The sequence below is a fragment of the Toxotes jaculatrix genome, chromosome 15 (genome assembly GCF_017976425.1).
Source record: "Toxotes jaculatrix isolate fToxJac2 chromosome 15, fToxJac2.pri, whole genome shotgun sequence".
NCBI lineage: Eukaryota > Metazoa > Chordata > Actinopteri > Toxotidae > Toxotes > Toxotes jaculatrix.
The window spans coordinates 11,347,118-11,362,952 of record NC_054408.1 but is presented as its reverse complement, the minus strand read 5'-3'; the positions used below and the strand labels follow the sequence as shown (position 1 = coordinate 11,362,952).

At 38.3% G+C, this 15,835-nt stretch overlaps 1 protein-coding gene across 4 annotated transcripts; it reads right to left on the bottom strand.

The window, feature by feature from the left end:
• Positions 1-8: 8 nt before the first annotated feature.
• On the bottom strand, positions 9-15,828 carry stk24a (serine/threonine kinase 24a (STE20 homolog, yeast)). Of its 4 annotated transcripts, none has more exons than XM_041057111.1 (11): positions 15,335-15,828; positions 10,911-11,141; positions 7,663-7,719; positions 7,451-7,559; positions 6,587-6,744; positions 5,400-5,585; positions 5,137-5,282; positions 4,887-5,019; positions 4,684-4,752; positions 4,342-4,493; positions 9-3,699 (listed from the first exon to the last, which is right to left on the bottom strand). In XM_041057111.1, the coding sequence occupies exons 1-11, from the start codon at positions 15,374-15,376 to the stop codon at positions 3,666-3,668; spliced, it is 1,317 nt and encodes a 438-aa protein (XP_040913045.1). In that variant the 5' UTR covers positions 15,377-15,828; the 3' UTR covers positions 9-3,665. The 4 variants fall into 4 exon arrangements, with proteins under 4 accessions (XP_040913045.1, XP_040913047.1, XP_040913046.1 ...); XM_041057113.1 differs by having other exon boundaries at positions 4,342-4,478; XM_041057112.1 differs by having other exon boundaries at positions 4,684-4,746.
• Positions 15,829-15,835: the final 7 nt, after the last annotated feature.

The following is a 15,835-nucleotide window of genomic DNA, read 5'->3' as shown; positions in this document are numbered from 1 at the left end:
GTTTTATATGTGTTTTTTTTTTTTTTTTTTTTTAACTAATTTCCATTACTCATGCTGACATTGATGTGTGGTTACACACAATCACAAAAATCCCAATCAGTCTGGACTATCAGCTAAACTGCAGCCAACAGCAACAGCTGCTTTTAAGGTCAAGAAACAACCGTTGAGCTGCAAAATTTAGTCAATCACTGTTTTGTTTACTTTTTATTTCCACTGTTTTCTAACATTTCATAGACTAAACAGTTGAAAATAATATTTTTGAGAAAATGATCAGAAGATTAATAAATAATGAAAATAAATGTCAGATGCAGCCTTGCAACACTGAATCTTAGATGTTGAGCCAACATGGATGAGAGGCCTGTTAAAGAGCTCAGGAAAAAAAATGGAAAGTCCAACTTCTACATTTCCATAATTGATGTAGCTGCTATGAATGTGTCTGCATTTGGCTCTATTAACAGTTACTTTTGTCGCAGACAAGAGCTCAGATATTCAAAGAGTCTGGGTACAAACTCTACAATTTTAGCGTTCAATTTGTGCAGAAAGTCACTGGAAAATGCCTTTTTCTCATAAATGAATATATTTTATCTCTTAATTTTTAATAAACATTAATTTCAACACCCACTGTTATCATGGGTTACTGTGCACAAGATAATCTAAATTAAAACTGTAAATTACTCTGCTGCAATCGGAAAGAAAGGTGACATTTTCTAGAGGCACTGTGGGTTAATGTATGAATTTAGACTTGGTCAAATAACGGCAAACATGTTTACCAAATTTGTACTGGATTTTTATTTTTTTTTTCCTTAATCATTTGACAACTTCCAATAAATCCAACGGCACTGGCCTGAATTAGCAAACATGTATCCTGGACTATAAACTGTTAGCAAAGTCACACAAAATGAAACGTACATTTTAAGTGATTGCTATCCAGAGTTTACTGAAACTTTAACACATCACAGAACCAAACTTTACTCCCTCTATTACATAATACTGCTCTTTTGGGTTATAAAAATAGTTTAATAGAATATATGCCTACTTGTGCTAAGAAACGACTCCTGGCGATCACACTGCTTTATTGCCATACAACACACAGGGGGAGAAAATAAAACCGGTGTAACTGCAACATAATATTGTAGCCATGTTAAGTACCATTTTTTAAAAAAATCAATAGAATTCTAAAAAGTGCAACACGTAAAAAATATTGAAAGTCATATTAGACCATGTAAAATGTGCAAATCGTGTTGAATTTGTGTCTCAGTTTGGGGTGGAGGGCTTACATGGCACTTTTCATGTTTGAATGAAGAGCAAGAGGAGAACAGTAAGATGTTAGAGTATGAGTTAGATGAGAAGACCGATACCACTCACATCTTTTGGGTTAAGATAAGTTACAGCCAGTTAGCTTAGCTTAGCACAAAGACTGGAAACAGAGGGAAACAGCTAGCCTCGCTCTGTCCAACAGTAACAAACTCCACCTACCAGCTCCTATTTCTTGTCTCAAGCTGTTGCTAGGTAATCCGCACAAACTCTAAGAAGCTACTGGTCCCTGCCAAGACCACCATGTGTTTCTGTATGTGTTTTATGTATGTGTTCCTGTAACTATGACCTCAATGCCACAGCACAATCGATTGTAATTAATGAGAGTGGTGTTAATCTTCTCATCTCTTAGCTTGAAAGTGAACAAATGTGTTTCCCAAAATGTCAAACTGCTCCTTTAACTTGCCCTGTGCCATGTGTTGCCCTGCAGGAAAAAGAATATATCATTTGACCCCACAAGATTGACCTCTCTTCTGAGAAGTAAAATTAGTCCATTTGTTCATGCACACATTATTCTGGAAAGGAATGAAAGAAATAATTTTGATCTTTTCTCATTTGTCTTTTAAAGTATTGCTGCATATGCATTTTAATGCCAGAAGAGAGAGAAAAAAAAGAAGAGATCATAACAAAAACTTTTGATCTAACGTTTTAAAGCTGATACTATTCATCCCATTCATCACAAATACTCTAAGGCTGCTTCAACTCTGGTCAGGAATCAACAATCCTCCAGTCCTGCAGAAGTATGCTACAACACATACTGCTCAGGCCAACCAATAGGCTTTACACTGTTTATACTATCATGCACATTCCTTTTAAACTAAAGTCAGAAGTAGTAGCAGTGCCACTGATCTCTGAACACCTCCTGGCTTTATGTAAATATGTACATCTCAGAGCAGTGTCAATCTACTGTGAGAAGTCTGTGTCTGTTTACTGTACAGCTGAAAAACTCACATGTCCAAAAGGAAAGATAGAGCCAGGCAAATCTTACACTGCATGACCAATTCCAGAGTCCAAGCTGTGAGACTTCAAGTGGACTTCTTTTTTTTTTTCAGATAGTATGGTGCATACCTGCAAAACACTGTGAGTCTCGTGCTACTGTTTTATGGCTACTTTGTTTATAGTAAAAGGCATTTATACTTGAAGTGCAATTAAAGCTGTTGGTACACTGAGGAGATAGATAGTACCATCGCAGCTCCAAGGAAGACTAACAGAGTCTGCCGATTTTATAAAATAGATGATGGCACTGCCCTGTTAATGGAATGAATGGACGAAACCTCAGTTCATCTGATCAATCAAACACACACGGCAAAACAAGAGGATGAGGCAAAGTCCAACAAACCAACACAACTCGAGGCCTTGTGGAATCGGGGCTGCAAACAGTATCCAGTGTTTAAAACTGGCGGGCGCTTGAATGATCCAGCCACTTTTTTTTTTTCTTTTTTTTCCTTTTTTACATTCTCTAGCATTATTACAGCCATAGTACAGAAGGTGAAACCAAAAAGTTAAAAGAGAATTAAGAAATATATAATAAATCAATAGTAAAACATGACAGAGGGCAGTCATTTTCATTCACTGGATGAGTAAAGAGTTTTACAACTAGATAAATCAAAGACCAATACACAAAAGAACAAGTACAAAGGCAAGGCAATCTCATTTATGGCCATTTTAGTCTCTCAAAATATTTACCTCACAACCATTATCTACAGTTTGCATTTGGCCATTTGTACACAGTGGTTCCATTACAAACCCTCCATTTTTTTTTCCATAAATCTGTAGAAATGAGCTTATTTACAAATCTGTACAACCACCCTATAGAGCTCTTTCCATCTCCCAGAGGACCCAATCCACTTAAAGCAGGATACCTGAGTTTTCAAGAGAATGCTTCAACCCACTCGTCACTCTTCACCGCACGTTTCACAGGGTATCGCGCACAGCCACGCACACATGCACACAAGTAATTAAGCAAGGAACTTTCTGCAAAAGGATAGTGAGTGTAAACCTTTGTGAAAACCCCACAAACCCACCAAAACAAAAACTCAAGAGTCCTTGCAGAAAAGATAGCTAACACCACCCTTAAAAATAAAACCGGTGTGAAGGAGGTATTGAGAAGGGACATCTTACAGCAGGTGGCAGTCATGGTGGCAGCTGACTGGCTGGCCACTGACTGTTCTGAATTGGACCCTCTGGTGGTGCGCTAGCGTATGAACAGACATTAAGTAGGCCAGGATTTGCTTCAAGCAAATGAGTGATGGAGACTGGGAGACTTCATCCTGGCTGTGGAGGTCAGACGATAAGATCTGACCGCTGCCACCAGGGTGGAAAACTAAGAGTAGAGCTGGATGTAGCTCCTCTCACTGAGCGGCAGCTGCCTGTGGCACAGAAAACCTGACAAACAGAAGAAAAAAGGTTAATATTTACCCACTGAACGGGCCACAGGTTAAAACAAGACTAAACCTCTATGGTCACACCAGTGACTCTAACACTTATCTGCTGTATGGATGAACAATAGACTGACTGAGGCAAATCATTTTAAGGTTGTCCAGAGGGTAGCAGGAGGTTTATCTTCAATACAGCGTCCATTTAACTTCTAGGACACAGTCAGTCACGCTCAAGACCACATGGTTAGACTTGGCTAGACTTTCATCAGTCTAAGTTGTATTTGGCTAGCCTTAGCTGTACTTCGAGCTTGGCGGTCCTCTCAATTTACATCTTTAAATTTTGATTTGATTTGATTTGATTTGATTTAGCTTGATTCATTCATTATTACAGCCTCTGCTGTACTTTGTGTTTAGCACTAATTAGTAAATGTTAGCTTGCTAACATTTACTAATTAGTAAATGTTAGCAAGCTAACATGTTACACTAACACGGTGAACATTTCACCTGAGAATGGCAGGAAGATGTTAGTATTGCATCAGTGCATCTTTAGTAAAGACCTAAAGAATTTACTTTTACCGATTTCATGGGACTTCTACATGAGAATGTCTTCATCAGTGTAGTGGGATGTAACAGTATGAACTTCAATTACCTCTGAAGTCTCTGCACTAGTTCAGCCACCAGGGAGTCACAGATGCCTGGGTGTGTTTCTTCTGCCAGGAAAATGGCTTCCCGTAGCTCCTCTGCAATCTCTGGTTTGCCATTACTTGTCTCACCCTTTTCTTTCAGCTGTAACAATGACAGCTTTTAGGTAACACTGTAATGTAATGATCTGCCTAAATATTATATTTGTATAGAAGCCTCTGACAAAGACCAGACAGATTTAATTATGGCTGACCAAGTACCTGTTTACGTTTACTAACAGTTTTGTTTTAAATTACCCAGGCAGCAATGAAGATTTTTTTTTTAAGGAGAAACTTTGTAATGCCATTACCTCAGAAAATAATGGAGAAAAGATTGATGATAAGCTTTGTGACAAAGGCCTCTTTGGACTCTCCTGTACCTGAAAAAAAAAGATGATTTTAAGCCGAAAAGGGAAATCTGATAGACCTCTGACACACTGGAAACTTGGCCCTGCCAACAAGAGATACTCGACTGCTAATTTATTCCTTTTCCCCCTATAATGTATGGTCTCACCTGTTTCCTTTCAAGCTCAGCAGGCTGTGCTGCCCCATTCTGAACCTTTTTCAGGTCCTTCTCCCTGATGGTGTTGAAAATCCAGTCATCATTACTGGCATCGTTGCCTCCAGATGCTTGGTCATCTGGCTCCCTGCAGTGACACAGAATTTAAAGAACTTCACCAATGTACGCAGTTTCTAGATTTTTCTTCAGGGTGTACATTTGCTGTGTCTTGACCCTGAACTGGATGATGGTGCAAACAACTTACTCATCAGATTCATCAGAGCTGGATTCATCCCGAGACTGCTCCGATTTCCACCTCTTGTATCTGTCGATCAGCTCTGTCAGATAGGACGTCTTTTTGGCGTGCCTTACAATGTACTTATGCTTTAACAGCTCTTTGGCAGTTGGCCTCTAAGGAAAACACAGAACATAAACCTAACAGTGAACATTAAAATCATAGTTTTCTTTCTTTATTTACAGTGCACTTTATCATTCTTAATGGTATAAACAAGAGTCATTTAAACTTACAAAACTAGGCTCCTTATTTAAACAGGCTTCAACAAATTCTTTAAGAGGTTTACTGTAGTTTCCTTCCAGTGTTGGTGGATTGTTCTTTGGGATGAGGAACAAAACCTTCATAGGATGAAGCTCCGAGTGTGGTGGCTCTCCTTTAGCCAGTTCTATTGCTGTTATTCCTAATGACCAGATGTCTGCCTGTAAAACAACAGAAATGGGGGATAAATTTTCATTGTCATTTTGTGGTTACCCCCCCCCCCCCCCCCACCAAAAAAAAAAAAAAAATCAATCATTTCTGAGCTAGAAAACCTGTCTTACAATGTTTTGTGACAAAAATAAGCACACAGTCAACAGAGCACAGAACAGAAAGACAAAAAGGCACAGATCCTTTAGGAGCGATGTTCTTCACCACTGTTGTATTTGTTGATACTCATAATGATGCCAACGGTTAAGACAACAGGTTTATGTTTTCACCTGAGTATTGCCTGATGGCCTTGAGTCAATATTATCGGTACTCCACTGATTCAGGAAACACAAGCATGACATGAGTTTATCCATTTACCTGCCCAAGGTTCTAGACTAGCTGTCAAGTCTGCAGCAGTTTTATACACTTCATTGCTGAACCACAGAATTACACTATATAGAAAACACATTAAATGAAGTTTCAGTTTTACATATTCTTTCCGTCTAGGTAAACTCAAATTATTTTATACATCAGCAACATTAAATTTCCTCTCGTAGAGAGACCAGGACACCAAAACAGGTTTGACACATCTCACTACGATGCTCTGAATAGGACATAACACTGACTTTGTGCAGCTGACTGTTATTTTTTTCCCTCTATGCACTCTCACTGGACTCTTTGTCCTGCTCCTTTTTGTTTTGGTGTTGCGGGAGTCATGCTGGCCCACAGGTCAACTACTCCAGCAGAGAAGCCCCCAATACTCCACAGTGTTCATTCCCAGCCAGCTGAGATTGCTGAACCAATCTGACCACAAAATAGACACTCTACAGCTGTGTCTTACAATAGTACACAAGCAGTGAAATTGACTAACTTTATTGACACAAAATGACTGACAGACAACCTTATATATTTAAAATTTAAATATAATTCCTCTGTAACAAAAGACATCAACAATAAATTCTTTTCTATTCTTAAACTTGACTGTAACGACAGGACACGTTGGGATAATTTTGACCTTTGAATCGTAGGCAGATTGCTTTATAACTTCAGGCGCCATCCAGAAAGGTGTCCCAACAAATGTGTTCCTCTTTATCTGTGTGTCTGTCAACTGGCCGGCCACTCCGAAGTCTGCCAGCTTCACATCACCTTGCTCTGACAGCAACACGTTGGCAGCTGAAAGCAAAAGAGACCAAAATATGAGATGCACCATTTAACGTTTTTGAAAACATTCAGTGCTTAAATGAACTTTCAGAATTTTAAAAAGATACAGATGATGTTATATCTTCAGCCACTGCAGTAATGAGACTGTTCCCAGCTTCTGGCAGTAACCTTGTTTCTAAAATTGAAGATCTCTGTTGGAAACACCTGATTATTTGGCCCTGTAAAGCATTAATCAGGTTTCTAAAAGCTTTTTAAGTGTTTTCATTTGCATCACAAAGAGAACAAGAGCAAGAGAACTCTGATCAGTAGACCTACAGTCGTCTTTCTGCAGGACCTAAGACACACTGCAGAGAAAAATAGCTGTATGGAGTTTATGTCTGCACTGCTCTCACCACAGCAACATATACCTGCTTCAGTTCTATGAATGTCAACAAATAAAATGGGTTCCTCTATCACCCATCACTATTTTAACACAAAGGTAATTTGTGATACTATAAAAAACAAATAGACTATACGTGCATTAACATTCACGACTGAAATGTGGACACATTAAAACGATCTGACTTGTGTTTGGACCTGATAGACAATGCACTGACAATGTTGATTATGGCCTAATTAATCCGAACTTTTTTAGCAAACAAAACATTGATGTCAGCCCACAATAAAATTACTTACAAGTCTGTAGTTAAAACAGGGTGACGGCATGTACCAATGTTACCTTTGATATCTCTGTGGATTTTCTTCTCAGAGTGCAGATACTCAAGTCCCTTGAGTATCTCTCTCAGAATTGTGGCAATCTGTGTTTCATCCAGAGCACCTGGTTCCAGCTAGAAGAGCAGATAAATTAGAGGATAAAACAGGAATAATGCTGTACAAATGAAACAAGGTTAAAAGGTTAAAGTTAAAATCATCCTAAAAGTCAGGACTTACCAAATCAAGAGCTGATCCTCCCCCTAAATACTCCATAATAATCCATAATTTTGTACCCTGCAAAGTAAATCAGCCATTCGGCCTAGTTAGTGTTCACAGCTTCTGCAGTTATTACAACAGATGAGCAACTTATACCCCTTTTATCCACTTTTACAAAAAAAAATCTGAATAACTTCATGGTAACTTGTCCGCTTTTTGCGGCTCTAAAAAGGCATCAATCCTCATTTATTTCAGGAGTTTTGGAGAAGGCTCAAGCCTGAATTAGCTAACTTACTGTCTGTTTTGTGGAGATACAAACTTCACTACTGACATGAGGGACAAATTATGACAAACGTTATTAAAGGCTGTGTTGTATGTAAACAAAATAGCAACTAGGTATAATGGCAACATATAATATGCTATGTCATGCATGCAGAGGAACTGTAAATGGCTGAAATTGCTCTGAACAGGCAAAAGCCCAGGCTAATGTACAGTGCTCAGTCTGTTAGAGGCACTTGTTACATGATATGAAAAAAATGGAGCAGTTTACATTTGATATGTGATTATTAACTGACATAATTATCTGCATATCAACTGACACAACTATTAATAATTCAGCATTCTATTTGTTACATTTTGATATTTATAACAGGATGATTTATGCTTTTGGTAGCTCAGACTACTCCTCATCCATCAGACGCAACAATCAAAGCACATTAAAATTCAACATAATGACAAACTATTATCGCCTAAATTACTGAAGGAAACCAGCACAGGCACAAATAAAAATGATACATATTCAATCTATAACCAAAAAATGAACATTCCAGATAAACTACCCAATTCTTAAAAAAATGTTTTATACAAGCCAGATTATCAGTAGGCAGTGTACCGAGGGACAATCTTCAGAATATGTGGTTGTACATAATGAAAAAGAGTTTTTTTAGTAAGTAACACCACATCATCGCTTCTTCAGACTGACTGTGAATCTTGTGCTTGTCTGAAACACCATATACAAAGTACAATATTTTCAGATGAATAAATGGTGCACTATCTGTGAAGACGGGTCAGACAGCATCACAACAGCTGACACATGCACAGACGACACTGTGCATGTGTCAGCTGGGCTCCGGTGCTGCAATTTCCAGGTGCACGTATTCTACTTAAGATGTCAAACTTACTCAGACTGTCTGTGCTGCTGCTGCCGCCCACACAGCACCAGTGGTTTTGAGAAAAAAAAGAAGTTTTGCAGAGTGGTGCAATACGAATCAGATATCAAAAGGAAATCTACACACATTTATTCTCAAAATTTTTGTTTTATATCTAGTGTGAAACTAAATGTATAGAGCTTGTATGATTAAGATTTATGCTTAAAAAACAACCAGATGGCAATGTTTGTTTTTGGCTTTAGTAAAAACCTATAGTGAAACATGAAAAACATTATTAATGTATTTTGTCACTCCAGTTATTGTTCTTTGTCCTACACTTATGTGAGGGATATTAATTCTCTAAGTTTTGGAAATACAGTTCCCATAATGCTTTGGGTAATGTAAAGAGGAAGTATAAAGTTGCTGTGGATTCAGTGAGGTGTGCACTTGACCTATATTTATAACATTTTGGCAATTTGGCACCAATAAAAGAAGTTTGAATCAGGTGTTAGCACTTCTTGTTTAAAATGTAACAAGGGATGTATAGACAACTACAACTGGATTAATCTGATATTGGGGAAAACTTAAAAACATGGTGATTCACAGGCAAGTTCTGGAGTTATAAGGATCATCTTTATTTCTTTGGTTTCCAAGAGAATTTACGAACGTTTAAGTGAAGCAGAAATCAGCGCTAAAAATAACGTTATGAAGTGTACATCCCTCTGAAACTTAAAATATGTATTGTGATTTGACTGAGTTATGACTCCGAAGACCTTTGACCCTAATTCTAGTGATCAGGCACAAAGAGTTTTAAAGCATCTTAACTGCCTCCATGACCTGTGTGTTGCTGCAGCTGCAGCTGCTTACTGTGTTGGTAAGCAGGACATATCAGCTTGACAAACTAAGATAACTAACTTCTTGTTGGTTTTAGAAGAGCAGAAAGCACCTGTCCCTTTCCCAGTATCTTTGCCTCTTAACTCCCAGAGAGGAGAGACACAGTTTGAAAACGTCTGCCCTAAAACAAGCAGAGATATTAACGAGATAGCTGCCTTAGTACAAACGGTGTAAGGTGTCTGACAAATTTTCACAGCATGTCACTGCCATCACCCTAGTTTCAACCTACAACCTACCTATTTCATTTAAGTTTTTATATGTTGTATTTAATACACACTACTGAGTGGGTCCTATCTGGTAGAAATCCTCTTGAACTCACTTACTGATGTATTTTCAGTTTCCAGCAGCAGAACCAGCCATTGCTTTGGAATAAATGAAACTCCCATTAACATGAATGGTTGCCAACACTACCACCACTACTGGCCAGCCAAGAAAAGGCCGAACTAAATCAACACAAAATCTGTTTTCTGCACATGTAACTGCATACAAACACACAGCACAAATACCATACTTACATACAGCACATAAGCCTTAATTCTCTCTTTCAGCCAGCAGCATAACTTGAGCTAATGGACCACCACATCCCTCCTTACTGCCGCTAAGTACCGTAGTAAATGCTGTGAGAGGCACTCTAAGCACCATCACATGAAGGGTGAAAATCTACTATAGTTACAAAATATGTTTTGCAACTGAGTGATGCTGTCAATACAGCTCTCACGGATGACCCAAACACCGGAGACATTTACTTTTTCTTTTTTTGTTCTAGGCTGGCTTGGTTGTTTACATAGCAGGCTGTGGTTTTAAAAGAAATCTCCACTCACAGCAAATGAAAGGTTTTCACACTTACAACAGTCACTTTGCACTTTTCTACACATAAAAAGGACTAGAATTCCTATACTGTTCAATATATATGCATGTGAACACCATGTTAAATTTATTAAATTTAATTTTTTTTTTAATTTTATTAAAGGAACAAAACATATATCAATATCCAAATACTCGAAGCCCAAGAGGCATATATGACTGCATTGTTAGTTCATTTCTAATTGTTCTTCAGCAATCAGTGCCATATTACACAGGCAATACTTGTTCCATTACCCATATGCATTATTTATTGACCCACATTGCACACACTTGCTTGTAAAACACACTACTGACATATGCATTATGTCAAGCATGGAGTTTACAAGTTCACTAAATCATGTTTTTCATGAGGTTAAAACTTACCTTGAGATAGGATCCAAAATACTTGGTGATGAACGGACTGTCACACTGGCTGAGGACTGTGATTTCTTGTTGAATGTCCTCTATTTCATCCTCCGCTTCCTCCAGATCAATGATTTTAATAGCCACAACTTTCTGAGTCCGATTGTCGATGCCTTTAAAAACTTCCCCAAAAGAGCCCTTTCCTATCCTCTCCAGCTTGGTAAAAAGCTCCTCTGGGTCAGCTCTGAAATTCTGTGTGACAGAGAGAGAGAGAGTGAGAACAGAGTATGTTTCACATAAAGTAGAATCATAGGACATTGACATGCTAAGTCTCGCAAATACAGATCACAAATAAAACTCCATGTTTAACTTAAGTGTGCCATCTCAAGCAGTTGGCACACGCACAAATGAGCACAAAGTAAAAGGGTTGAAAATTTTATTATACAAAAGAAAGGGTTTTTACATTTTGACCACAAAAAGGCACCAAGCTGGTGAAGTCTGTTGAAGACAAGACATAGTTCTGCCTCTGCTAACACTGTCTGTCAGTCCATAACATAAACATCTGGACAAAGAGAAGATATGGGTAGAGCTCCTCTAAGTTGAGAGACAGGGTGCTGACTGCGTGACAGAATGAGAGAAAAAGGGGAGGATGAAGCTCTGTGTGCTGAACAGAGAAAAAGCCACAGGCAGTGAGTAGCTTCCTCTTGGCAATCTCAATATCTTGCAGCTAATTATTATTTTCTGTATAAATTAAGCTTTAAAATATATAGTGAAGTCACCCATCTGCACTAAAAGTGTGGAAAAAAAACAAAAGACAGCATTTACAATTTCTCTAAGCCCATAGTGACATCTTCAGTTTTACTGTTTTTCCCAACCAACAGCCTAAAACCTAAAGTTATTCAATTTACTGTCATATAAGACAAAGAAAAGCAGCATATCCTCACATATGAGAAGCTGGAAGCAGAGAATGTTTTGTACTTTTGTTTAAAAAATTTACAGTGCAAAATAAACAGTGCCAGTAATCGTATGACTGTAAAACACACAGGACAAGATCTATAAATTTGTGATGTCTGGATCGTATTTTTATTTTTCCACAATCATGAACACACGATTTCAATATTTAATAGTTAGTGACACTAGTTGGTGTAGTGAGATTAGATCAGTTCTAAGCAATACTTGACAACTGAAACGGACCAGCATTAAAGGGGTACTTCACCAATTTAGTACTGCATCTCTATAAAGGTTAAAAAAAAAAAAAAGGAATGGTCAAGGCTGAAGATATCCTGACTTTTAGTCTCTGGTATCAGTCAAAAATATTGGATGCTTCACTTTCAATAATGCACCCAAAAGAACCTTTGTCGTTAGACCCTCTCTGCCTGGTAAATTATACCACTCCCTTCCACTCCCTTCGTTCTTAATGTAGGTTTTTTTTTTTACATCAATGTGTAGTCTCAGAGCCCAAGCTGGGATAATCCCTGGTGACAACATCAGGGTTATTTTCTAACATTTCAGAAAACTCCTTCAGAACCACAGAAGGTTTTCATGTCCTGAATGGTGCTAACCATAACTAACTGATCTTTATGTGAAAAATTAGTGGAAAAGAGAAAATAGCCTGCCTCACAGATCTCTTTGAATGGTTTCTTTCAGCGTTTAGTGGGGTCTGCAGAGAGAGGGACTCTGTTTGGACAGGGCTGAGACAATCTCTCTTCATTCCAGCATGAACAAAATCTAAATGTCAATGTGGATATCACCATCAAAACTCCAACTGCTGGCTGATAACTTTCTTTAAGCCACTTCATGTTTCACTGTCTCACAATATAGGATGTTAATCAAAGTCTGTTGTTTGACTAAGTATCTATTACGTCTCTGTTTTGCCTCATAAAGCTCTGCTCCTTCGGCTAGATACTATCTGTCCCCTGCAGTTTCTCTGCAATGACCACATGTGGTATACTAAGAAAAAATTACACTGCCCAAAAGCCAAACCCTATAATTTTATCAGTTTCTGATTAACTAAACTCAAGCAATACATGGAATTCAAAAGCAAACTTTATTATAGAAACAGGCCGCATACAATATTACAGAACTTCATCTAATTCAAGGTTTTTCAGTTATCCTTTGTTGACAGTCCTTCACAAATTTTGTACTTCAGGCTTTGACCTCTAATACCAGACAAACATTTTAACATTTTCAGACCAAATTTTGTAGCTTTGAGTGAGATTTAAATCATGAGACAGCATAACATAGACATAACCAAGGTTAATGACCTCTCCCACAATGGCTAAACAGAAACTGAAGGACTACATCCTGACTTATTGACTGAACTAAATGGCTTATTTCCCCATGGAGCACCAAAGAGGGAGTAATGGTCTTCAAGCTGGACAGTTCAATTTCCCTTCATGAATGGCAATATTAGCCTAAACTGCCTGAGCAGTGTTTGCAGTGCCATGATTTCCATTTTAAAATTCGTACAAAAACAAGTCTATAAAGTAAAAAGTTGCATTTTTTAAAAGAATTAATATTTTTAAATTCATCTGAAATTTTCAGATTTTGAACTAATGCCAAAACCTGTTTGCAGTGACTATTATGAGAAAGAATTGAAGCAATCAAGCCTGATGCTTAATTTACCAGGTAACCCTGCCCTGACAGGATGATCTGTCGGCTCATGCAGCATACTGCTTTAGAGTCCCCCAAGAGAATAGTTTCCTGTAAGTGCTAATGCATGGTGATCAAACCTATATGGAGTGGGAGATGAGCAGCTGCACTTTGAAAAACTGGCAAAGAGGGGGTTGCTGAATTTGATAGTAAAGGGACTTTACTTCAAAGACAAAGAGGCAGAGTGGTGCAGAATAAAACAGAGCAGAAACAACACAATCAAAATACTATCATAACACTGGTGTGGTCAGTCATCCAGGTGAAAATCATAATGTCAAGGCTGACCTCTGTAACAACAATGGGAAAAACAACAAGGCCACTGTGACCACAGACTACACATGATGGGAATGTACTTGCCATATCCACAGTCAGCAGGTTTACTGCGACAACTAAAGCTGCCTGAACCTCGTTCTAAAAGCATGTGTTTGATGCTCTCCCATCTGCACCACACAACTGTGTAGTCTAGTGTCATCCACGCACCACACCCTCAGGGCTGAAGGCTCACTGCCAGTTCTCCAACTGCTAACACCCATCTGCATGGTAACCTGTGGGTTCAGATCTGCTGTTTTTCCTCTAAACCTGTATTTGTCTGTGTATATGATAATGAAGCATTTGTATTTCATATTCATGCATCTCAGTCTCAGGAGGTTGGCATTCATACGTGGATTGTAGTCAAAATTTGTATCAAAACTATTGCTGAAAACAATTGATTAGTCATTCAAAAGAAAATTTATCAACTATTTTCTTGTGGTATTAAACTGAAAATCTTAAGGCTTTGAAGAGGTAATGGGAGAAAAAAAAGCAATTTGCAAATTGCTGTTGTCTTGACAAAATAATCAATTTCAAGACAAGCGATGCCAGTTTTAGGACCTCCATATACTGATATGGGTTTACCCTGAGATAACAGATTTAAATGTGAACACTGACTGAAGCCTTAAATGACATCACCTCGAGCTACATCATTTTCTGAGGCTTACAGCACCAAATTAATAATTTAGTAATCGACAAAGCAATCACCAGATTTATCAACAACAAAACTTGAGCTTTTGTTAGTACCTTAATCACGTCATCAATCAAATGAATAGGTGTGTTATATGAACTGCTCTGTTGGATTACAAATGACAAATAGGGTTCATGAAATAATATATCACTCTATGCAGGAAGTCAGTACATACAAGGTATTGTAGGTAGAGCACCAGTTCAGGTGTCAGAAATTATTATAGCTGAAACAATTAGTCAATTAATTGATTGGCTGATCACATAATTAAGATAAAATGTATCTAATTGCCAAACATTTATTGTTCCCATCTTCCCAATTTCCTGCTTTACCTTGTTTTGCATTGTCGGTCACACAACATAGCGTCGTGAGTACACTCACCTTGTGCTCTAGCAAACTGTGAAGGCCATTTTTAGTCTATACTGAATGCATAGATGCTTATAAATTAATACGCTCAGACAGAATAAAGAGTATATCCATGAATTGACAGCCCGTCAGTCACTTAGCAAAGTCAAATTTGATAACGGAAAGACAGATGTCGTTGTTCCCTACTGATAATTCGAACCATATACAGTCATTCTGAACTCTGGCAAATAACAGCATTTATTACTGACAAGCAAAGGTTGATCGTGTTAGACGTGATACTGATGCAGTGTTCCTGTAACGTTAGATAAAGTTACTTACAGTCAGATACTTCAACTTCCGAGCTATAGGTAAAGTAAAACGTGGGGTGGCTCTGTACCAAATCAACTTGCCTCTGAAAGTTAGATATACTGTGATAATATAATGTGTTTACCTGAATCCCCGGTAGTCCACTCTGAATAGGAGAGTGAGCCATGGCGAAAGATCGGCAAAGATGACGCCTTTCCTCGTCTTTTCTGTTTGTCTTATCAGCGGTCTAACGTTAGTTTCCTCACAGACCGATGGTTTGGGTGACCTGGTCCGTACTGCAAGCTGGTTAATATATCAAACGGAGATGTCGCTTGGTTTAAAAAAAAAAGAGCCTGACTTATCGGCTTGTACTTCGAGCTGTCTGCTCTCTCCTCACTCGCCTTCCGCAGTTAGCTAACGTTAGCTAGACTAGCTACTTTAGCGGCTAGTTAGCAAACAGTTAGCTGCAGAAATATATCTCCCGATACAGTCTCACCGGAGGTGTTTGGCAGTTTCCCGATGGTAAGCTATAGGTCTGGTCTAAAATAGCCGCAAGGATAAATAAACGCACACTGTTAAAGAGTTGTATCGCTTCTTGTTCTATTCACTCATCACTTTTATCTGTAGCCCGGCGCCATCTTGTTTA